At 41.1% G+C, this 24092-nt stretch overlaps 1 protein-coding gene across 3 annotated transcripts in view; it reads right to left on the minus strand.

The window, feature by feature from the left end:
- EZH2 (enhancer of zeste 2 polycomb repressive complex 2 subunit) overlaps positions 1-24092 on the minus strand; it is a 60818-nt gene that overhangs the window by 18989 nt on the left and 17737 nt on the right. For 2 of the 3 annotated variants that reach the window (XM_083188547.1, XM_083188549.1), the window contains exons 2-7: positions 13550-13673; positions 10361-10489; positions 7289-7405; positions 6174-6294; positions 3897-4049; positions 3711-3816 (exon numbers count right to left, since the gene is read on the minus strand). In XM_083188547.1, coding sequence (XP_083044673.1) covers positions 3711-3816; positions 3897-4049; positions 6174-6294; positions 7289-7405; positions 10361-10489; positions 13550-13666 — 743 coding nt within the window. In that variant the 5' untranslated portion in view covers positions 13667-13673. The remainder of the gene's footprint in view (positions 1-3710; positions 3817-3896; positions 4050-6173; positions 6295-7288; positions 7406-10360; positions 10490-13549; positions 13674-24092) is intronic. The other variant, XM_083188548.1, reaches the window with a different exon arrangement.

A 24092-nucleotide genomic window follows, 5' to 3' on the forward strand; every position in this document is an offset into this window, starting at 1 on the left:
CGTCAAATGTCGGGAAGGGGTTAACCGTGTTTTACATCCATTTACTTGAAAAAAAACTAAATCAGAAGCAGATAGGAGCTAACAAGCCTTTAAAAGTTATGTGTGCAATATGGCACTTTAACTTGAAAGTATCAGAGACCGTCCATGAAAAAAAACGGAGGTGAAACCACAGCCCCTTTCAGCTTCTGACGGCTACAATGTTCTGTGTATTACTGGAGATATCGGTTTTGATGCTCATGAAAAAAATTAGGATCCAATGCTTGATGCTGGTAGACTTCCTGAGAAACCAATCCATGTACTGAAACTGTAGGGACACGCTGATCACATCATTGCCAGTACACTATAGGTTACACAATCCTTTATACCGCTTTCATATTGGAAACCGAAGGTGAACCCGGGATTTTGAACCTGTGTACGACCCGGATGACACCTTTTACAATGAAGCCGGGTTGGATAGCTGGGTTGGTTAACCTAAGTTATTCACTTTGGTGCTTTCACACAGCACTGTGACTCGACAATAACCGGGTTTATAAAAGTGGGATGTAAAGGGGGTATAATAGTAGAATAATGTACAGATTTGTCATCAAACATCTTTGCTGAAGCCGTACCAAGCAGCCCCTCATAACATGCCATGTCAAAAATTTTGATCGCAACAGATCTCTATTCATGACGGAGTATCTGAATCTGCATCTGGAAGTGCTACACTGCAGCAGCCATAGATTTTGTTCATGTCAAGTTCCATCGTGCTCCATATACAGACTCATTCACACAAGGTATAAAGCTCCACATTCAGATTAATCGGCGCACAGTTTACAGCTGCATCCTAGTCGCAATGCGATGTGACTAAGATAAAACTTTTGGCAAAAACAAACCACCCACTAATGGAGTTGTGTGTATGCCAGGCATCTCCCACTGCATATCTGACCGCAGTACAAATTTGTTCTCAAAAGTTAGATTTGTGTGAGTTATTTTTATTTCTGTGCAGGGTAAATACTGGCTGCATTATTTTTACACTGCAATTTAGATTTAAGTTTCAACACACCCTACCCAAATTTAACTCACATGTTAAATCTACTCCACCTGCAGTGCACATGGTTTTGCCCATTTTGAGAACAAATTTGTACAGCAATCAGATCTGAATAAGAGCCTAGATGTGAGGACACATCTGTGCACACATTTGTTACAAGGCACGTTAAGAAGGGAGCAACATACACCAGATTTACTTTTTGTGTGTTCAGTTGTACACAAATTATAAATACTGGAAGGTCCTTTCTGGAAGTTACAGTATTAACCAATACAAGTGGAGATTAATTGCTTCATTAGTGGCAGCCTTGAGATTTTGCAGAGATGGCAATTACCTGGCATTGACAAATATACTGTGCACATAAGCAGATGTAGATAATCTGGAATGTACAATGCTACTCTGGAAGCATTACATCAAGTACCTTTCTGGTTTATGGGAATTGTAGTTACAAGTCTACATTGCTACAGAGCAGCTTTAATTATAGAAATATATATCTAGAGATATATATAGAGATATATATATATATATATATATATATATATTTATATATTTTAGAACACACATATGGTGAGGAAAATAGAAACATGGAAGTAACCAAAATGAAACAAACGTAGTAATCTAAAGCACAGCGGAATTTAGAAGACACTCGAGTACTCCAGCTTGATGACCAATATATAAATAAATGGGAAAATACCATATACACCGTTATGTGTTTTCCTTTATATCCACTTTTGGGGGACATTTTTAATCTTATATGGGGTGCAATGCAGGATGTGGCACTTGCCTACTACAAATCATTTCTACTATTTACATTCTTTTCTCATCTGGTTGCAACAGGATAAACGGAGAGATGTATCAAACCTCAGAGAGAGAGAGATAAATTAACAACCAACCTGCTTCTTTCATTTTACAGGCTGTTTGAAAAGGACAACTAATTGGTTTGTACTTTATCTCGCTTTCCAGGCTTTCCTAAATCTCTCCCTATGTCTATTATAACCCTCTTACAGCAATTTCCCAGGTTATTGAAGCTGATTCTACATTAAGAAGAAAGTGCAGGAGCAGAGCATGGTGTCCCTCCTGGAGAGGGTCATGTTGGGAGGTATGGGGTATAGATGCTGTTCGCAAGCGCATGGCATCCATTCAGTGTGCAAAGAGCCCAAGCATATTCGTAAGCACATTGAGGAACATGGGCGTGTCACGTGGCCAAGCACACTCTTTTGGGTGTTTTAGCTCAAAAGTGCTTTTATTTTGACAGTAACCAGCCCACTGTACACCTTAGAGTGAAATCTAGACCCGGGTTGAGTAACCCTGAAAACCAACCTAAGTTCAGACCAGGATTGGTCTCAGGAGCAACATGGGATAAGGGTGAATGGGTAACCCAAGTCCTGCTAATGCCCTATGGAGAGCCAGCTCACCAGGCCTGAACCAGATGTACTCTCCAAGCTCAGGCAGTGGAGAACCCCTCTCGGTACTTGTGTAGTTTCACGGCGCCACCGTGCGCACAGTGAAACTTTGAAACTTGGCAGTCTGCCAGACTCTGTGTATACTGTGCACGTGCCGCTCTAGCTGTTCTCAGCGCAGCGCGTGGCTGCTTTCCTTATGTAAGCTACGTTATCAGCTGCTCCCCCTGTATAATATAAAATGAATGCCATGACACCAGAGGCTGCTACCACTGTATAATAATAATGCCATGACACCACAGACTGCTCCCCCTGTATAATATAATAAAAGTAATGCCATGACACATAAATGATTACACAGGAGGAGCAGCCTGTGGTGTCATGGCATTATTATTATTATTATTATACATGGGGACACCTCAGGAAACAGCAGATATATATATATTTTTTATTGTGAGTGTGATCCTCATCCTCACTTACTGTTTCTCCGTCTGTCCTGCGGCTTCCAGCTTTTCTTCACTGCTTGCTGCGGCCACACTGTCCCCGACTCCCGGTCCAGCTTCCCTGCCTGCTCCTACTTCTCTACAGACGCATGGGCGGGCGGCGTCATCGTCATGACGTCCCCACCCAGTGTCTGTCACTGCCAGAGGGAACAGGCGGCCGGGCCCCCCTCCACGTAGCCGTGGAGGCCGCCGGCCATGTTTCTGTAGCCGCATACATATGTGCCTACAGGAACATGGCCGCCGACAGTGGAGGAACAGGTAAGGCGGACGTGTGTGTGTGTACCCCGCTATTTTGGCTGAAGTGGGGACCATGCAGCATCCGCAAATGCATACACATATACCGATAGGAGGAAGCAGAGGACTTAACATCGTGCTCTGTCATCGGTACATGTTGGATGAGGGGCATCGTTAATGACCCACAGGAGCGTGCATCCTTGCTGATCTTTAGCATACACAAGTGGCATTTTAAACGATATCACTCAGAAAAGAAAAACCATGAGCGATATCATTTAAACTATCACTTAGTGTGTGGGGCTTAAGGTCATTTTTTTTTCAAATGTATTGCAACTGTACGAAGCACATCCAGAATCTATGAAAAAGGTTCTGTAATCAATGGCAACTAATCATAGTGGTTTTCATATCACAAACTTTACTAAGACAATTACAATCCACTATATGTACAACAGATTTCAGGAACGTCCCCAGTATCAGAAAGAACAAACATGTAGCAATATAGATAATGCTCCCTACTCATTTCTTCATATCATCACATAATGGTCTTACTTTTCTTTCAGTTCCTCTGTTGTCCCTTTATCTGGGAACATGGAGGATATGGCTTCAAATATTTTATCCGAGGGAAACTTGCGTGGCAGGTCTGTCGACTTGTCTGCTAGAGAAAGTCACGTGAAATGTTATTCTAGGCACACGGGCTGTTAAAGTAAAGGCCGTAGAAATGTTCACTCAGCTTACCATCCATGCTGTCTTCCTGATCCTTTAGTTTGTCATCCTGCTCCTCATCCTGATTGTCATCTCCATCATCCTCATCCTCATCTTCATAATCACTATACTGGCCGAGGGCATTGACCAGCTCCACAAATATCTCATCATTAATAAAGCCGCACTCTGCAATAAAATATATCCAAAAACTGAATCACTTCAAAGCAATACTATAGTATGGGGGATTATTTCACACCATTCAAAGTCAAGAAATCGAATCAATATGCTCCACACCTTGGCTGAAATAGATGCAAGCTTTTACTGGTCCGACCACACACTCCTATTATACTTGCTGGAACCACAGCCCCCAAATGGAACCACACCCCGATGGTAGCAAGCTGAAATTATGTTAGCGCGCTTGCCTGCAGAAACGATTAAATACCGCCAGCATACGCATGGGAGCTGGGACTGGTGGCAATAATTAAATACAGCCCTATGTGTACAGATTTCTCTCAATTGAGAAATCAGCCTGACCGCTTCCATTCAAAATACTTTTTTTTTTTTTTTTAAATGTACATTACTTACAAATATACATTCTTACCAATATAACAATTTGTGGTACTTGTTTCCTAGCACAGCGCCCATCGCATCGTATACCATAAGGCAGGGGTTCTCAAACTATTTGCTCTGGGACCCCGTCAGACAATAAATATTATTACAGGACCCAGCAAGTTACCACAGAATGGCCGCCACATGTGTGGTCAGTGAAGTGAAGTGGCCGCTATTGTGACAGGGAGGCAGTGGGTAATGAGGGGATGGAAATGGGAATAGAAGAGGGAAGCAGTGGGTGTTTACTTAATGAGTTATCCCCTGTCTCCCCTCAACAAACACATTAGTCTGATGGTCAGCAACATGGAGTCGTGACCCCATGCTGAGGGGGTCAGAACCCACAGTTTGAGAACCGCTGCCATAAGGCATACGATGGTATGCGATGCAATTTTAAATTGTATACCATCGAATTGTATGCCATTGTATGGCATATACAATTTTAAATTGTATAAGCACCCTAATGGGTGATATCAATGTTATATGTGCCCCCTATAAGATAAATGATTGTATAAGCACCGTAATAGGTGCTTACAATGTTAAAAGCACCCCCACGCCACTCGTACTATCAACGCCAACCTGAAGCGTGGCAAGCGCAGCGAGCCCGCGAGGGGCGGCGGTACGCGTCCTCTGATCTTTTCATACCCCCACTATCCATGCCGGCGTGGAGTTGATTTTATATAGTGTGGCGAGCGCAGCGAGCCCCGTGAGGGGACGCGGAATACATGTGAAGTAATGCGTGTCCTCTCGCCTCGCTGCGCTCGCCACACTATATAAAATCAACTCCACACGGAAGTGGATAGTATGAAAAGGTCGGAGGACGCATACCGCCGCCCATCGCGGGCTCGCTGTGCTCCCCACGGGTTGGCGTTGATAGTGGCGGTGGCGTGGGGGTGCATTTAACATTGTAAACACCTATTAAGGGGCTTATACAATAAAAAAATTGTATAGGGGGACCATTTAACATTGAAAAATCCCATTAGGGTGCTTATACAATTTAAAATCACATTGCATTGTATGCCATATACAATGGTATACAATTTTAAATTGAATACAATGGCCATACGAATATCGTGGGCGCCGTGCTAGGAAACAAGTTCCCAATTTGTTTACAAAATTGAACAAAACCAAAATACCATTAGCTGACTAGGGCACATATTCCTTCTTTAACAAAGTGGCCATTTTAGATGCTACAAGAGCGAACATAACTGCATGTTTCATGCACTGGAACCTTTTCTCACTTCACAATAGCTTAACCTTGTAAAACGTGCATATTTGTATTAAACAAAGCCACAAATAGCACGACCTGTGCATGACTTCATATTCCCACCGACCCAGCCAGACCCACAATCCTTCGAGAGTCAGGTCTGCATTGCTGCCAAGAGATTTGGCTGGAAACAAAGTATGTCCACTAACAGCTGTAAAAGAGCAATTACCAGCCAGATAGACAAAAGGCTTCCACCAAGGACACAAACTACAGAAACCCCAATTGTTCACCCTTCCTCTACCAGAGAAGGCTGCAATACAGTGGCAAAGAGCCAGCAATAGCGTGGGACAAGCTAGCATACAGTTCACTCCTCCATATAAACATATAATGAACAAACCTGGTACACAATCACCTTTCTGATTTCCAGCAGTTTGATCAACCTCAGAATGCAGCTGAACATTTAAAGGTACACCGAGGTAATACGTGACTGATCTTACCCCTGTCTCCATGAACCTTTCCATCATAGTTTTTGATCAGTTCCTCAATAAAAGTTCCGTCTTGGTCCAGTACTTCATCGCCCATGTAAGGAATATTATGCAATACAGTTTCATCTTCCACCTGTAAATTTGAAGACAACCGTTACATGTCAGGGTGTAAAAAAAAAAAAACACGTTCTAATAAATCAAGCCACCGACATGGCTAAGAGGCTGGAAAGTTTCTCCATCATGATACCCCAAGCTGTGACAAATGGCTTGTATTAAAGTGGGATATTAATGCTTATGTCCAACATGGTTGCCTGTTCCTAAAGCAGGAATATGTATCGTATAGGACGTTATGTCGGCCAGATGCTATTGCTAATAATACAAAAAACAAAATACACAAGCACAAGCATACACACACACACACACACACACAAAAAAAAAGGAATGCAAATCATGAAAAGTTTCTACTTTCAATTAAATAATGTGGATTTCTATAGAAATCATTAAGCAGATTGCAGTTTATAGACACAAACCAGTGGGCAAATCCAGACACTCCTCATCCAAAGCAGACTTTCCCAGTTAATGTGAGTTTCCTGCCAAGCTCCAAGTTGGAAAGGAAGTTACACAAAGCCCTCAGGGCTTAGCCCGAGTCACTGCTAAACTCATCTTACAGTAAGTAAGTCAAAGTGAACGTGCAATAACATAAACGAGGAGACATAAAAAAAAAAAAAAAAAACCAGCATGGAAAAATCCAGCTTGCTTTCTAAAGCTGGGTATACACGGATTGATTTGAAGCCCGATGTGGGCGTTCCCGATCGATGGGAACGACCAATCGTTCAAATCGTTCCGTGCATCGTTAACGATGCGCGTACTTGTGAATCGTTAACGATGGTCTATGATCTTTGCTGCATGCAGGAAGATCATAGACAAATCTTTTGTCAAGTGTATCCAATCGTTCCGTGTGTAAGCACGATGAACGATTTGATACACTCGTTAACGATGTCGGAACGCTTCCGACATCGTTCCGTGTGTACCCACCTTTAAAGGCATTATAAATGAAAGCATGTTTGAGTGCATCTAAAAACGACGTACTTCTAGTCACAAGTTAGGATTTTGTGCGTGTTACTTACCATAAAATTTTGTTGAAGTGGAGACCAAGAGTACATGATGGGCACAGAGGCTACAGCATTCAGTGTTTTAAGAGGTATTACTTGTTTTGGAAAATCCAAGTCACTGATCACAGAACACTAAAATAAAAAAAGATAAATGGTTTAAAAAAAAAAAAATCAACAAAAAAAAGGTAGTTCAAATATTGCTAAATCATATACACAAGTAGATTGAAAAACCTGCAAAGAGGAATAGTAAACATTAAAGCCCAAATCACTGCACATAGAAAACTATTACAGGTTGAGTATCCCGTATCTCCAAAAACCGAAATATTCCAAAAACCATGGTTTTTCAGAATATTTTGGGTTTCCACAGTGTAATATATATTAGGTGGACTTCTTGGGTGTCTTTTTGAAATTGTACTAGAACTAGTGGTAATATAATTTCATTTTCTATTTTCAGACACAGAACTTCTAATTAAATGCGTCCAAACTTGACCTGGTTAAAAGCCCTCCTGTAATCTCTCCGTTGTAAAATTATTGTAAATGTTTTTTTGCTGCAGGCAAGCCACAAATGTTACAATGTAATGTTAAATGTTACAATCTAATGAAAAATAATGTTACATGCAAACAAGATTAGTATGATGGCATACAGTGACCTACTACAGAATGGTTTAATCAAGGATTGTAAAATGGTTCAGTTGCAAACAGGTTTTTCAGGCATGTCCAAACTATGGCCCTCCAGATGTTGTAAAACTAGTCCCATCATGTCTTGCTATAGTTTTGCTATTAGGGAATGCTTAAACTATGGCAAGGCATGCTGGGATGTGTAGTTTTACAACAGCTGAAGGGCCACAGTTTGGACATGCCTAAGTTAAGTAGTATCATTCATATTCAATCGGAAAAAGCATATCACAGATCTGTTACTGCTGGGGAAAAAAAGTGTTCCGTTGAGAAATAAAAATGGTACAGGATACGGATATGGCTCTAGGCATATTACAGTAAGAAAACTGTTCCACATTACCAAAATTGAGAGTAGTAGGAGGTAGTATGGTTATGTGCTGTACTTGCCAGGAATAATAGGATTACTTCTAGGTGGAACTATAAAATGGTTGTTTCATTTGATGGTTGGATTCAGCATCTTTTGGATTAGTTACATGGACTTGATAGATTAGTAAAGCCTGAGAGCAGTGGGTGCTGCTGCCATATGGTGCACCATTGGCGCGCACCTAGTTACAGTGGTATGCACAGAAATCTTCAGGGGTGGCAAGTATCGGCAAGTGCAGCTGGCCCCAGAAGATTTCTGGGCTAAGGGGTTAAGTTCACCCATTTTAGAAAGATGAGGTCCTCTATTTCAATTGATGGGTCACCATTACTTCTTATTGTCTAGTGATCATCTATGATTACAGGAAAATGTTACACTGCTCCAAGGAAAATGTATGCTTTTTGTATTAGGGTGGGCACACTGCAGCTATTGTCCAATGATCACAAGACAATACTACCCTACACTATGGAAGAAAAAAAATGGTACTTGTGTAATATCTGGGCGCCCGATTTTTTCATTGTATTGCATCGCATCGCACTACTTAAGGCATGCAATGCAATGTGATTTTTCATTGTAAAGACCAGATTTTTAATTGTATAGTCAGCCATGGGTGATTTCATACCCCCACTATCCAACTACGCATGGAGTTGATTTTATATAGTAATGGAGCCCGAAGCGTGGCGAGCCCCGCGAGGGGACGCAGAATACATGTAAAGTAATCCGTGTCCCCTCGCGGGGCTCGCAACGCTTCGGGCTCGCCACACTATATAAAATAAACTCCATGCGTAGTTGGATAGTGGGGGTATGAAATCAACCATGGCTGACTATACAATTAAAAATCGGGTCTTTACAATGAAAAATCACATTGCATTGCATGCCTTAAGTAGTGGCATACAATGAAAAAAATCGGGCGCCCAGATAATACACAAGTACCGAAAAAATTATTATTATTATACCAGCATATGTGGGATAGCTCACTTACAAAATTACTTTACAAATCATGTGGCCCCCTTAATCGTTATTGACTTACAAGACAATAATCGCTTAGTGCTATTATATTACATAGATGGTGGTTTATAACTCTGCACACACATGGTCACCCTGCCTTGAAGTGCAGTACTTTCCTCTTTTAAACAATTGTTTTTGTTAGAAGTTTTTGTTTTGTTGGGTTTTTTTTTTTTATAAAAAAAGTGCAGATTTACCTACACAGAGAATATTGCTCTTTACTATTTTAGAATGGAGGATTAGTGGCGAAACAAGAACCACAAAGAATTTTTCCAGACAGGGGCCATTTAGGTTAAAATAAATTCAAATGGTAGAATGAATAAAAAGAATAATGGCAGTTTAGTTTTAATTTGATGTTAATACTGCATAAAAATAAAAAATTAAAAAAAATGTTGGAATGTGACTAGTGCTAACATCAGAAAATAGCCTCAGCACAAGTGAGAAAACCTTCAGTAGAAGGGGCGATAACGATAGAATTCCATTAAAAAAAATGTATTTATATATCTTTGTAACATTCTCCAAGCTGACAGAACGATATGTATTAAGGACCAGTCACAGACACCCCAGAACAGACCAAACTTTTATTGTGTGTATTTACATTAAAACACCAGCATAAAGATTATTGATGTGATTTGGGAAATTAATTATGGAGGAAAAACTGCACATAGGCCATTGTCCAACCACAGGCTGCAGTCAGTCTCTCACTCAACTCACTGCCAGCCCAGTCCAGATACTAGCCTTGTCCACCATCCTCACCTCTTTTTAGACAAATCCGTTACATCCCTGACAGAAGGGCCACAAAAATTATAGAGTGGCACCATCATAGTGAGCACCTCTGGACTAAGCAAAAGCAGCCACATAATATTGGAGCCAAAAGCAGTGCGAATATAAAGCCCTAATTGCAGCCTATTTCTAAATCTGTGCCTGGAGCCGATTGGGCACACCTTTGAAGGCGATTGGTGTTACATTTTGAGATTAAAGAACAAAATACATAAAAGTAACAGTTAAATTATTATAATGAAAATGTAAGCTTCCCAGACACATACTTCTCTTGTCCCCCGCAGGGAGCCGACAGAGGTCATAATGTGAACAGGCTGTATCCTGCGTTGTTTCCATTCTTGGTTTAAAATCTCAGTCCGCTCCAGAATTTTTTGACGATTTGTATTAAACATACTCTGCAAAGACCGAAATGAAATGATTATTAAATGTGTCGGACATGACCTAATAAGCACTTCTATATAGAATTCTAATGACTAATTATACTTCTGTAATAATGCAAATTAAGCAATCCAAATAAATTATATTGAACTTTAACATGAATTCAAGGAATAAACTTAGGAAATAATATTTAAGGAGTTATATTTTTATATTACATTGTGTGTGGGTGTGTTAGGTCTTCAGGGCGGCACTATTATGTACCAAACAAAAAAACTTTCCAACAGTAAGTCCATTACAGGCTTCTGACCACTTCAGTCATGGAGGTGACAAACATAAAAGTTAGATACAATTTTACACAAATATTTTCAACAAAATATTTTGGTATTTTGTTTATTGGCCTTTAAATTGGATTTAGTGCTAAATGCAGATTAAAACAAACATGGAAATTAAACATTTATACACTTAGACCAGTGAAATAAAAAATATACAATTTAGGTGTAGCTCTATTGAAAGTTTGCTTTTCTACAATATTCTTAAATAACCCCCATTTGAACTCCGATTAGTTTGAACATATTTATGTCCCATTTAATTAAACGTATCAGATCCAACACTGCTCTCTAGGCCAGGCATGTCCAAACTGTGGCCCTCCAGCTGTTGTGAAACTACAAGTCCCATTATGCCTTGTCACAGTTATGCTAGTAGGGAATGCTAAAACTATGGCATGCCTGCTATGAACACTTCTCCACTGTGTTTTACTACTCCAGCACATCTTAACATAAGGGAGTAGCTTTTATCACTGTCGTCATGGTATATACTCCCACAATAGGATAACACGGTTTCTTTAACTCGCGTTTTAAAGTACCGCCCAAGCATAATATAGGTAATTTGTTCCTCAGAGGAGACATCAACTCCTTCCTAGACCCATCTACGGACAATTCCCCCTGCGGCCTCATTTCTTATCCGAGATCGAGATCCCTTAACCACGAGTGGTATGCTCCGAAATATTTCCGGGCTCAGCTGCACTGCCCCAGCAGGTTGTACCGGAAAACGTATGCGGCAGGCTCGGGGATGTTCGGGGCCTGTCCACGAACATCCCCGAGCCGGCTGTCTGTGTGGTCAATGATGACTGACTGGTGGCTGGGGCAGTGGCGGCAGGGTGGGGGGGCTTCCTATGATCTGTGGTGGGTATTGCTGGGGAAGGACAAACCTGCCCTGATAGGTGTGTCCTGCCCCAGCAAAACCCACGACTCAAGGGGTTACTTGAAAGAAGCCGGCCTCTTTGACATTTGGAGTTCCCTTAATCCCTCTTTTCGGGATTACCAATCTGCTCCAATACTCACCATACATACTCCAGAATCACTAATATCTTTTGTAGCCTTCTTATTACCTCACTGATCCACCCATTATACCCAACTCCTGGTCAGATCATTCCCTGGTCAGATCATTCCATTGTTATTTCCTCTTTTGACCTCTTAGATGTCAGACATTCTTGGCAGCTCAACAATACCCTTCTAACACTGCACCATTTTCAGACAAACTTACAGAAGTTCTAAAAGACTACTTTTCCCTTAATGTAATAGACCTGGATGCTACACATACATATGGGAAGCCCACAAGTTCATAGTTAGAGGTCATATTAGTTTTGCTTCACAAAAAACAAACAAAAAAAAAAAAACACCTCCGTTCCCCAACGGAACAGGTTCACCAGTTGGAATTCCTTCATAAATACACTCAATGCCCTCCTCTATGGAAATAAAAGAAATCTCTTAGATGGCTCGACCGCTTTAAAAAAATAAAAAAAGAGTAACAAGGCCAAGCTCTTGATAACACTAGACGTAAAGCAGACTTCATCCACCATATGAATTATATAAAGTTCTGCAAACTTTCCCTTTTTGCTGATGATGTCCTCCTCACTTTCATTTTTCCTAATCTATCTTCCAAATCCTTTCCAGGAGCTCTCTCTCTCTCTCTCTCTCTCTCTCTATGGGCAATTATCAGGTTACAACAACAACAAAAAAGATAAACCAGAGGCCTTACCCTTTCATATCCATTGGCCATTTTTAGATATTCTTCACCAAAACTTTGTTTACTTGGCGGACAAATTCTATCAAATATCTGGGTGTCCATCCGATGGAAAAACTTACAATACTCTCGACAAAGTGAACTACCGTTCCCTGTTTAGGCCGATAGATCAAAATATTTCATTGGCAGAATATATTTTTTTCATGGGTTGGATGTATCAATGCTTTCAAAATGACACGGTGGACTTTCCCTGTTATAATTTCTTTCCAGACCATGGTCCAATCTCTGATCTCCTCTGTGGTCCCCCTAAATTTCTCCCATTGCTCATTCCTCATTGCTTTTGTGTGCCAAGCCTCCAAATTCGATAATAAATTAATTTTACACATCTCGTGTCCAGCTAAATATCCGATTTCTAGATCTTTAAAACTGTTGTGTCCTTCAACCTGCCAACAGCTGCATAACTGCACATGGTTTGTTGCCAGAATGGAGTACATAACTTGTCTCCAAAACAACACGGTGGCCAAGTTCCCTGCAGTATGGTCACCCTGGTATATGACTCAAGGAGGGAATGCCTTGGTCTTCCCTAATTACTAAACTGCCTATCCCCACTACCCTCATCTCCTACTCTTATTTTTTTTTTCTTATCACCGTAACATACCTATTTTTTTTTATGGTTTCCACTTCAGTCTCAGATCCCTTCTCCTCCTGTTATCTCATGAGATCGTTTACCCTCCATACTTTTTATTTCTACTTCTTTCAAATTTTTATTTTATCTCCTTAATTGTTACTACTGTTCAGTCTGTGTATGCACTCTAGCGATTTATTTTCTGTCATGTATAATTTGCTCTATTTTTCTTTTGCTGTTTCTTCAATAAAACTATTTGATAAGTAAATAAGCGTATTGGATATAATGAGCTTTAGAAGCACTTGCAATTCAGCCGAATTGCAGTGAAATATAATGCTGGTCCATTTGGCATTAGATAGGTCAATGATCAAGATGTTGTGATGAAATATCATAAAAAGCACAATCTCTCATCCTGTGCTTATCCATGTACCTTTACTTCATCCGCTCGCCTGAACCGCTTTAGTTGCCGCAAGCGCATATACTCGGATTTCACCCGCTTCCTCCAGCACACTGGTCCCTTCTCAGATTTCTTGCCAGTCTGGCCCATGATTATCCTACAGTGATTAAAAAAAAAAGATTACATTTCGGTTTCCAGCACTAGACAGCAACACATACACTTTCTAGAAGAGCAATTAGTAACATGTCAGTAGAAAAGGCTTAGAACCAGAAATCCTATGGCTTACACAACTGTTAATTTAAAAACAGTGAGGCACGGTCATTTATAATAAAATGTTATTAAATAATAAAGTTCTCTTTTGTGGCAACATTACCAAAGGTCATATGACCACATTAACAAATGGAACACATACAAAATGCATAAGGAACTCCAATGAAAACAATACAGATCTGTCAGGTATTAAAGAGAGCAAATTATTTTCAGGATGCTGAAATGTCTAGAATGATAGACTGTAATACAATGCAATATAATGTACGAGGATTGACCAAATGGTGTTGTATTGTTCATTCTAGCATCCTGTAGCTCTCAAAACCTGCGCAGTTTCTCTTCCCTGCCTGGGGTGTTGCTCTCTGTTATGTTTCTAGCACAGTGTGGTCTGTATTTCAGCACTAATATGCTGACCAGTATTTGACATTTGACTGAATTGATCTTCAGAACCCCCATTTAACAAAAAGATAACTCTTTGTTGAAGCTACCCCTAGGGTAAAGCCACAGGCTTATACAATTGGTGCTGGCCTTTGGTGTTCTCATGTGAAAGCAAAATAGATTTGGGAACATTTAGAATTTCAGTGATGTACCCAAATTTTGCATTGGCTGTAGTTTTATTGAAATAGCCTTAGCTTCATTCTTCCTGGATTTTTCTACTGCGGATGCCATTTATGATGGTGACGCGAGTATAAAAGGAGTCAATTTACTAAAGCTTCTAAAAATGAAAACAGGTGATGTTCCCACAGCAAATTCTGTCTATAATTTCTCTATTTTTACAGAATCTGATTGGTTGCTATGTGCAACATTTTATTTTTAAAAGCTTTAGTAAATGTACCCCTTTGTCCTAACTTTCACATTAACGATTGTCCGATGTAAAAAATACAATTTAACAATCATATTTTGTTAATGTTATTAAAGTGACGCAATACTGGAGTATAGCTTTGTGTAACAGCTTTATAGATCACCAGCATCAGGACCAGTCTCACTGAAAACCACCAAGACTTTTTTGACCCCATCATTATATCCCTACCAAGAAAACAAATCTACTGCTCACCAGCCTACAGAACTTCTGCTTTCCCTGTCTCCAAATTAGCCTCTGTATTGCTGCATGTCTCATTTCCTCACACATTGTACTCCTCCTTTTATACCTTAGTGAATTAAGGTGCATACACACCAATAATACCAGCAGATGAGCAGTGGCTGGCAATGATGAGGAAGCATGCATTGGCACTCAGCGTATATTGCCCAGCCGTACACACTGGGTGGCTCAAAGGGCAAAACTGAGCTGCATTCAACACAAAATTGCTCAACCTAATGGCCACCTCTGCATTAAGACCTTCATGAAATTTCATCCCTGCTGGATATTCCACAGCCAACTGTAAAGGCCCATACACACTGGGCGATTTTGAGCTGAAAGCCACTCAAAACACCAATTTTGTGCGGCTTTCAGCTCAAAGCCGCCCAATTGTGTATGGTCCACGATGAGCACATCCACATCATCGCCGTGAAAACCACTGCACTATGCAAAGCCCCCCCTCACAGCGCCGAGTAGGGGGAATGCCGCTCAGTGTGTATGCACTGAGCGACTTTCCCCCCAGCGGTCATCGCTATCCATACACACTGGACATAATCACACAGTGTGTATGGACCTTAAGTGATATTAGTAGGAAGTTGGAATGTTTAAAGAACAACAACGACAACTCAGCCACAAAGCTGAAGACCACATAAAATCACAGATCAGGGTGCTGGTTCCATTGCTGAAGAGTTCCAAACTTCCACTGGCATTAATGTTAGCACAAAAACTGAGTCTGGAGCTTAAAGGAATGGGTTTCCATGGCCTGCAGCTGCAGGCAAACCGCACATGACCAAGTTCAATCCACAATCTTGTGGAAAGCCTTCAATGAAGAGAAGCTGATATAACTGCAAAAGGGGGACTAACTCTATATTAAAGTATATGTATTACACACACACAGGCTTTATTTGATCTTTTACTTACAACTACAAGTGTCATTTCTATTTTAAATGCTCTAAAATTTTTCTTTTAAAATCTATGAAGACTCCTACTTTTGGAGTGGTCTGTTTAATTTTTATGTTCTTACTACATTCCCTGTCATTGTTGTTATCGTCATACTATTTTTGGAGGCACAATGGCAAACCTTTGAGAATGGAAATCATAGAATATATTTTGCTTCAATGCCTTGTCTGCATAGACTCCTCCTGCCTTAAATGGGTATGTGACTTGTCTGTAGCACAAAAGGTTGTGCCTCACCTAGGCCTAAGGGAAACTGGCAGAATCTCTATACAATTAATGTAATTAAAATATTCACCAGTGTAACGTAAAACAAAAAAAGGCTTTACACATCAGCACTGCGCCTAACCAGTGAAAGGAGTTTATTATTCATAAGAGGGAGGAAGCACAGCAGACGATAAAGTCTGTAAAGATTCACAGGTTATAAATTCATTACTGCTAAAAAAAAAAACTTGTACGTATTGAATTATAGAACTTTTTGGCTATGAACACTTGTTAACAGTTCTTGGTGCAGAAATATTAAAATAAAAGCAATTTCATTAGAAGGACATCATTTCTTTCCCACATACACGTCCTTGGATTCCCATAATAATGTGTATGTATTAAATATTTTGACTAAACAATGTGGGTATAAACATTTTTCTCAGTTCATAATTGAAATGCCATTTTAACCCCTTCATGACAGAGCCAGTTTGTGCCTTCATGACAGAGCCCTTTTTTTCAAATCTGACATGTCTCACTTAAGTGGGGATAACTTTTTTTTGCTTTTACTTATCCCAGTGATTTTGAGATTGTTTTCTCGTGACACATTGTACTTCAAGTTAGTGGTAAATTTTGGTCGATACAGTCTGTGTTTTTTTGTGAAAAATACCAAAATATCGTAAAAAAATGGAAAATTTAGCAATATGCAAAATGTCAAATTTTCTGCTTGTGAGACAAATAATCATACCACTCAAAATAGTTAATAACTAACATAGACCATATGTCTACTTTATGTTGCCATCATTATTTCAACCCCCTTTTCATTTTTTTGGACACTAGGAGGCTTCAAATATGACTAGCAAATTCTCAAATTTTCAAGAAAATTTCAAACACTGATTTTTTTAGGGACCAGTTCAGTTCTGATGTGACTTTGAGGGACTTGTATGTGAGACACCCCCATAAATGATGCCATTTCAAAAACTGCACCCCTCACAGTATTCAAAACAGCATTTTGGAAGTTTGTTAACCCTTTAGGTGTTTCACAGGAATTAAAACAAAGTGTAGGTGAAAATTCAAAATTTCTTTTTTTTTGCAGAGTTTCAATTTTAATACATTTTTCTAACAAATACAGTAGATTTTACTAGAGAAATGTGACTAAAAATTGATTCCCCCAATTCTTGTGTTTTCAAAAATATCCTATATGTGGCCCTAGTGTGCACGATGACCAAACCACAGGCTTCATAATAGAAGGAGCACCTACTTGATTTTGGAGCCTCCTTTTTATGAGATTTTTTTTTAGGCACCATGTAGGTTTCTAGGCACCATAAGTGCTAAAAGTTAGGAACTTTCCCCACAAGTCACCCCATTTTGCAATCTACACCCCTCAGGGAATTCATCTAGGGGTATAGTGTACATTTCAAACCCCCAGGGGTTTCACCAATTTTGGTACAACTGGGATGTGAAAATGGAAAATTACATTTTTTTACACAAACATGCAGTTCTGGCTCAAAATTTTTCATTTTCACAAGGAATGAAGGAGACAAAGCACCCCAATATCTGTGCCCCAATTTCTCCCGAGTACGGCAATGCCTCAAATGTGACCAAAAAATACCAGTGGGGCGCATAGCAGGACTCAGAAGGGAAGGAGTGATTTTTGGATTTGGCAGCACAGATTTTGGTGGAATGAATGGTGGGTGCCATGTTGCATTAGCAAGACTCCCAAAGCACCAATACAGTGGAACCCCCCCACAAGTCACCCCATTTTGCAAAGTACACCCCTCAGGGAATTCATCTAGGGGTATAGTGTACATTTCAAACCCCCAGGGGTTTCACCAATTTTGATACAACTGGGATGTGAAAATGGAAAATTACATTTTTTTACACAAACATGCAGTTCTGGCTCAAAATTTTTCATTTTCACAAGGAATGAAGGAGACAAAGCACCCCAAAATCTGTGCCCCAATTTCTCCCGAGTACGGCAATGCCTCACATGTGACCAAAAAATACCAGTTGGGCGCATGGCAGGACTCAGAAGGGAAGGAGTGATTTTTGGATTTGGCAGCACAGATTTTGGTGGAATGAATGGTGGGTGCTATGTTGCACCAATACAGTGGAACCCCCCCACAAGTCACCCCATTTTGCAAAGTACACCCCTCAGGGAATTCATCTAGGGGTATAGTGTACATTTCAAACCCCCAGGGGTTTCACCAATTTTGGTACAACTGGGATGTGAAAATGGAAAATTACATTTTTTTACACAAACATGCAGTTCTGGCTCAAAATTTTTCATTTTCACAAGGAATGAAGGAGACAAAGCACCCCAAAATCTGTGCCCCAATTTCTCCCGAGTACGGCAATGCCTCACATGTGACCAAAAAATACCAGTTGGGCGCATGGCAGGACTCAGAAGGGAAGGAGTGATTTTTGGATTTGGCAGCACAGATTTTGGTGGAATGAATGGTGGGTGCCATGTTGCATTAGCAAGACTCCCAAAGCACCAATACAGTGGAACCCCCCCACAAGTCACCCCATTTTGCAAAGTACACCCCTCAGGGAATTCATCTAGGGGTATAGTGTACATTTCAAACCCCCAGGGGTTTCACCAATTTTGATACAACTGGGCAGTGAAAATGAAAAATTACATTTTTTTACACAAAAATGCAGTTCTGGCTCAAAATTTTTCATTTTCACAAGGAATGAAGGAGACAAAGCACCCCAAAATCTGTGCCCCAATTTCTCCCGAGTACGGCAATGCCTCACATGTGACCAAAAAATACCAGTTGGGCGCATGGCAGGACTCAGAAGGGAAGGAGTGATTTTTGGATTTGGCAGCACAGATTTTGGTGGAATGAATGGTGGGTGCCATGTTGCATTAGCAAGACTCCCAAAGCACCAATACAGTGGAACCCCCCCACAAGTCACCCCATTTTGCAAAGTACACCCCTCAGGGAATTCATCTAGGGGTATAGTGTACATTTCAAACCCCCAGGGGTTTCACCAATTTTGATACAACTGGGCAGTGAAAATGAAAAATTACATTTTTTTACACAAAAATGCAGTTCTGGCTCAAAATTTTTCATTTTCACAAGGAATGAAGGAGACAAAGCACCCCAAAATCTGTGCCCCAATTTCTCCCGAGTACGGCAATGCCTCACATGTGACCAAAAAATACCATTTGGGTGCATGGCAGGACTCAGAAGGGAAGGAGTGATTTTTGGATTTTGCAGCACAGATTTTGGTGGAATGAATGGTGGGTGCTATGTTGCACCAATACAGTGGAACCCCCCCACAAGTCACCCCATTTTGCAAAGTACACCCCCCAGGGAATTCATCTAGGGGTATAGTGTACATTTCAAACCCCCAGGGGTTTCACCAATTTTGGTACAACTGGGATGTGAAAATGGAAAATTAAATTTTTTTTACACAAACATGCAGTTCTGGCTCAAAATTTTTCATTTTCACAAGGAATGAAGGAGACAAAGCACCCCAAAATCTGTGCCCCAATTTCTCCCGAGTACGGCAATGCCTCACATGTGACCAAAAAATACCAGTTGGGCGCATGGCAGGACTCAGAAGGGAAGGAGTGATTTTTGGATTTGGCAGCACAGATTTTGGTGGAATGAATGGTGGGTGCCATGTTGCATTAGCAAGACTCCCAAAGCACCAATACAGTGGAACCCCCCCACAAGTCACCCCATTTTGCAAAGTACACCCCTCAGGGAATTCATCTAGGGGTATAGTGCACATTTCAAACCCCCAGGGGTTTCACCAATTTTGATACAAGTGGGCAGTGAAAATGAAAAATTACATTTTTTTACACAAAAATGCAGTTCTGGCTCAAAATTTTTCATTTTCAGAAGGTATGAAGGAGAAAAAGCACCCCAAAATCTGTGCCCCAATTTCTCCCGAGTACGGCAATGCCTCACATGTGACCAAAAAATACCAGTTGGGTGCATGGCAGGACTCAGAAGGGAAGGAGTGATTTTTGGATTTTGCAGCACAGATTTTGGTGGAATGAATGGTGGGTGCTATGTTGCATTGCCAATACAGTGGAACCCCCCCACAAGTGACCCCATTTTGCAAACTACACCCCTCAGGGAATTCATCTAGGGGTATAGTGTACATTTCAAACCCCCAGGGGTTTCACCAATTTTGATACAAGTGGGCAGTGAAAATGAAAAATTACATTTTTTTACACAAAAATGCAGTTCTGGCTCAAAATTTTTCATTTTCAGAAGGTATGAAGGAGAAAAAGCACCCCAAAATCTGTGCCCCAATTTCTCCCGAGTACGGCAATGCCTCACATGTGACCAAAAAATACCAGTTGGGTGCATGGCAGGACTCAGAAGGGAAGGAGTGATTTTTGGATTTTGCAGCTCAGATTCTGGTGGAATGAATGGTGGGTGCTATGTGGCATTAGCAAGACCCCCGATGCACGGTGAAATGATGAACCTAATAATCCATCGATGTGTGGTATATTTTGAAACACTCCTTTATACATAGGCCGGGTTTGTCGGGGCAAGTTTCACAGTGGAAAATAGTTTCCTTTCTTATTCCCTTTTTATAGCAAACTTTGCACCTTTTTTGTGTCCTGCCCTTTCTTGCAGTGGAGGGGATTTCGTTGGGAAAATGCTGCCCTGGTACAATACGGGGGCCAGTACTAGAAGTACTGGGGCCCTCTGCCTGCTGATTCCCAAATGTTAGGCTCTTTATGACTTCCTCTTGAAAGTGCATAAATGTCCCCCTCTGGCCGGTAGAACGGAATAGCACGTAAGCGTTATACAGTGCCATCTGGATGATATACACGGCCAGCTTCTTGTACCAGATATTTGTTTTCCGCAGGGCACTGTACGGCTTCAGTACCTGATCTGAAAGATCTACTCCACCCATGTACTTATTGTAATCTAGGATACAATTTGGTTTTGAGGTGTGGGTACTGGTACCTCGTACAGGGATGGAGGTGGTACTGTCTCCATGAATTGTTGTCAGTATAAGGACATCCCTCTTGTCCTTATATTTGACCAACAACATATTTTCGGTGCATATTCCCCTGCTTTCACCCCTTCTCATTACTTGGGCAATGTGCGTTTTGGGGAGGCCTCTTTGGTTCTTGCGCACAGTACCGCAAGCTGCTGTACCTCTTGAACCAAGGGCCTTAAACAGGGGGATGCTGGTGTAAAAGTTATCCACATAGAGGTGATAACCCTTATCCAGGAAGGGGTGCATTAAATCCCAGACAATTTTTCCACTAACACCTACGAGGGAGGGGGGGCATTCTGGTGGTTCAATTCTTGAATCCTTCCCTTCATATACCCTAAACTTGTGGGTGTACCCTGTGGTGCTTTCACACAGCTTATACATTTTTACCCCATACCTTGCCCTCTTACTGGGAAGGTACTGGCGGAATTTAACCCTTCCTTTAAAATGTATAAGGGACTCGTCGATACTAATACATTTATCAGGGATGTATAGCTCTGCAAATTTGGCACTGAAATGATCAATGACCGGCCTGACTTTGAATAGCCTGTCAAAGGTGGGATCATCTCTGGGTGGGCACTGTGCATTATCGGTGTAATGTATAAATTTATGGATTGCCTCAAAACGAGCCCGGGGCATGGCCATACGGTGAAATGGGGTGCTGTACAGAACATCTGTACTCCAATATTGCCTAATTTGTGGCTTTTTTACTATGCCCATATGTAACACCAGACCCCAAAACGTCATCATCTCTACTGCATCTACAGGGGTCCACCTAGCAAATGATGACGTGGGGTTTTGAGCAATAAACTGCTGGGCATATAAATTAGTTTGGTCCACCATTAAATTTATAAAATCATCAGAGAAAAATAATTTAAAAATGTCAATTTCTCTGAGACCTGTTGAATCAAATTGGATTCCTGGGATGGCCAAAAACTCAGGAACCTGGGGCTCAAAATTGTCTGGTGGTGGGGTCCATACGAGATCAATTATTGGGGGGGGGGTCTCAGCTGCTCTACGGGGGCGTCTTTGAGGGGGTCCTTCATCATCAGAGGAGGAAGAGGAGCTTAAGACAAATCCTTCAAATTCCCCGCTTGCCTCACTTGCTGTGTCAGAGTCAGAGGCAAGCATGGCATATGCCTCCTCCACCGAATACATTCTCCTGGATGACTGGGACGACATTTGGGATGACATTTGGGATGCCATTTATATTTTTGTGTTACTGGTAGTGAAATGTTTCAACACGTGTATAGTGTAGGGGGGGGTACAAACTTTATTTCAACCCGGGGGGTATGTAGTGTGTATGTATGTAGTGCAGAAAAAAAAAAAATACAAAAATAAAAAAATTGAAGGGTTCAAAAAAAAAAAATGGAAGGGGTTAAAAAAAAAAATGGAAGGGGTTAAAAAAAAAAATGGAAGGGGTTAAAAAAAAAAAATGGAAGGGGTTAAAAAAAAAAAAAGGTCCTGCGCCAAAAATTGAGCACAGATGTTGGTCAGTAACGTCCGTCACTGAACAGCGCTCAAAGGCAACAGGAATTTGATTAAAAAAAAAATAGATCAACCCTGTGCCGAAAAAGCTGATCAGTGATGTACGTCACTGATCAGCGCACAGTGGCCACAGGACACACACAAAATCACAGTGTGTGTAAAAAAAAAAATGTAAAAAAGACCCCACAGCACTCACAAAAAATAAAAAAAGGTGATCAGTGATGCGACACTGATTACCAGTGAGGGGCAGCAGGTGCACAACCTTTGGTGGTACTGACAGGTATATATATAAAAAAAAAAACCTCTGCACCCCTAAAAAGTTGCTGATCACCTCAGATATAGTGATCAGCACAAAAGGCGGGGGCAGCAGACACAAAATTTAGCACTCTCTATCACTCTCTGTCACTATCTCTCTCTATCTCTCTATCTCTCACTATCTATCACTCTATGACACTGCAGCAGCAGCACTGACAGGTATATCTATATATAAAAAAAAAACCTGCGCCCCCAAAAAGTTGCTGATCAGTTAATTTATACTGATCAGCACAAAAGGGGGGGCAGCAGTCAGTTATAAAAAAAATATATAGCACAATCTGTCACTATCTCTCTCTCTCTATCTCTCTCTATCTATCTATCTATAGCTCTATCACACTGCAGCAGCACAAAATATAGCACTAGGCCTCTCTATCTCTCTCTATCTCTCTCTATCTCTTTCAGTTATATAAAAAATATATAGCACAATCTGTCACTATCTCTCTCTCTATCTCTCTCTCTCTATCTCTCTCTATCTCTCTATCTATAGCTCTATCACACTGCAGCAGCACAAAATATAGCACTAGGCCTCTCTATCTCTCTCTATCTCTCTCTAACTCTCTCTCTATCTAATAAATCGCAGCAGCACAAGATGTCACAGGATGTCACAAGATGTCACAAGCATAAGCAATCTCAATGATCAGGTAAGTATTTTGGATGGGTTCTGGTCAGTATAGGCGGCAGCTGGGCACGGTGACCGCACTGCACGCTATTCCAGACCGGAATGGCGTCTGCAGTGCAGTCACCGTTAGTTTAAACCCCCCTCCATGGCTGTGATTGGTCCGTCGGTCCGACGAACCAATCACGGCCTTTGGGGGCGGGAGGGGTGAGGTGGGGTGACACCAGTGTCACCCTTACACCCCGCGGTGATTGGTGCTGTACTTTACAGCACCAATCACCTCCGATCCCGTGTCACCGGCGAACGTTATTCGCCGGTGACACAGAAAACGCTGTGAATGGCTGTTCACAATGAACAGCCAATCACAGCGATCGCCGACGGGGGGGCGGCATCGCCGCCCCCCCTGGGCATGCACGGACATGTCTGCTGTCAGGGACAGCAGACATCGTCCCTCTGTCACTGCGTCTCTAGACGCAGTGACAGTTTTAAGCCATGACGTATATATACGTCAACGGTCGGGAAGTACTTCCCGGCCATGACGTATATATACGTCAAATGTCGTGAAGGGGTTAAGGACTAGACTTCAATGTTATTTCATTTATTTTTTTCCCTTAAAATATTAGTTTTTTTTTTTTTTACACCATTATGTTTATAATTTTCAAAATGAGATTTTTATTAATGTT

Source organism: Crinia signifera, chromosome 5 (genome assembly GCF_055691185.1).
Source record: "Crinia signifera chromosome 5, ASM5569118v1, whole genome shotgun sequence".
In the NCBI taxonomy this organism is placed as follows: domain Eukaryota; kingdom Metazoa; phylum Chordata; class Amphibia; order Anura; family Myobatrachidae; genus Crinia; species Crinia signifera.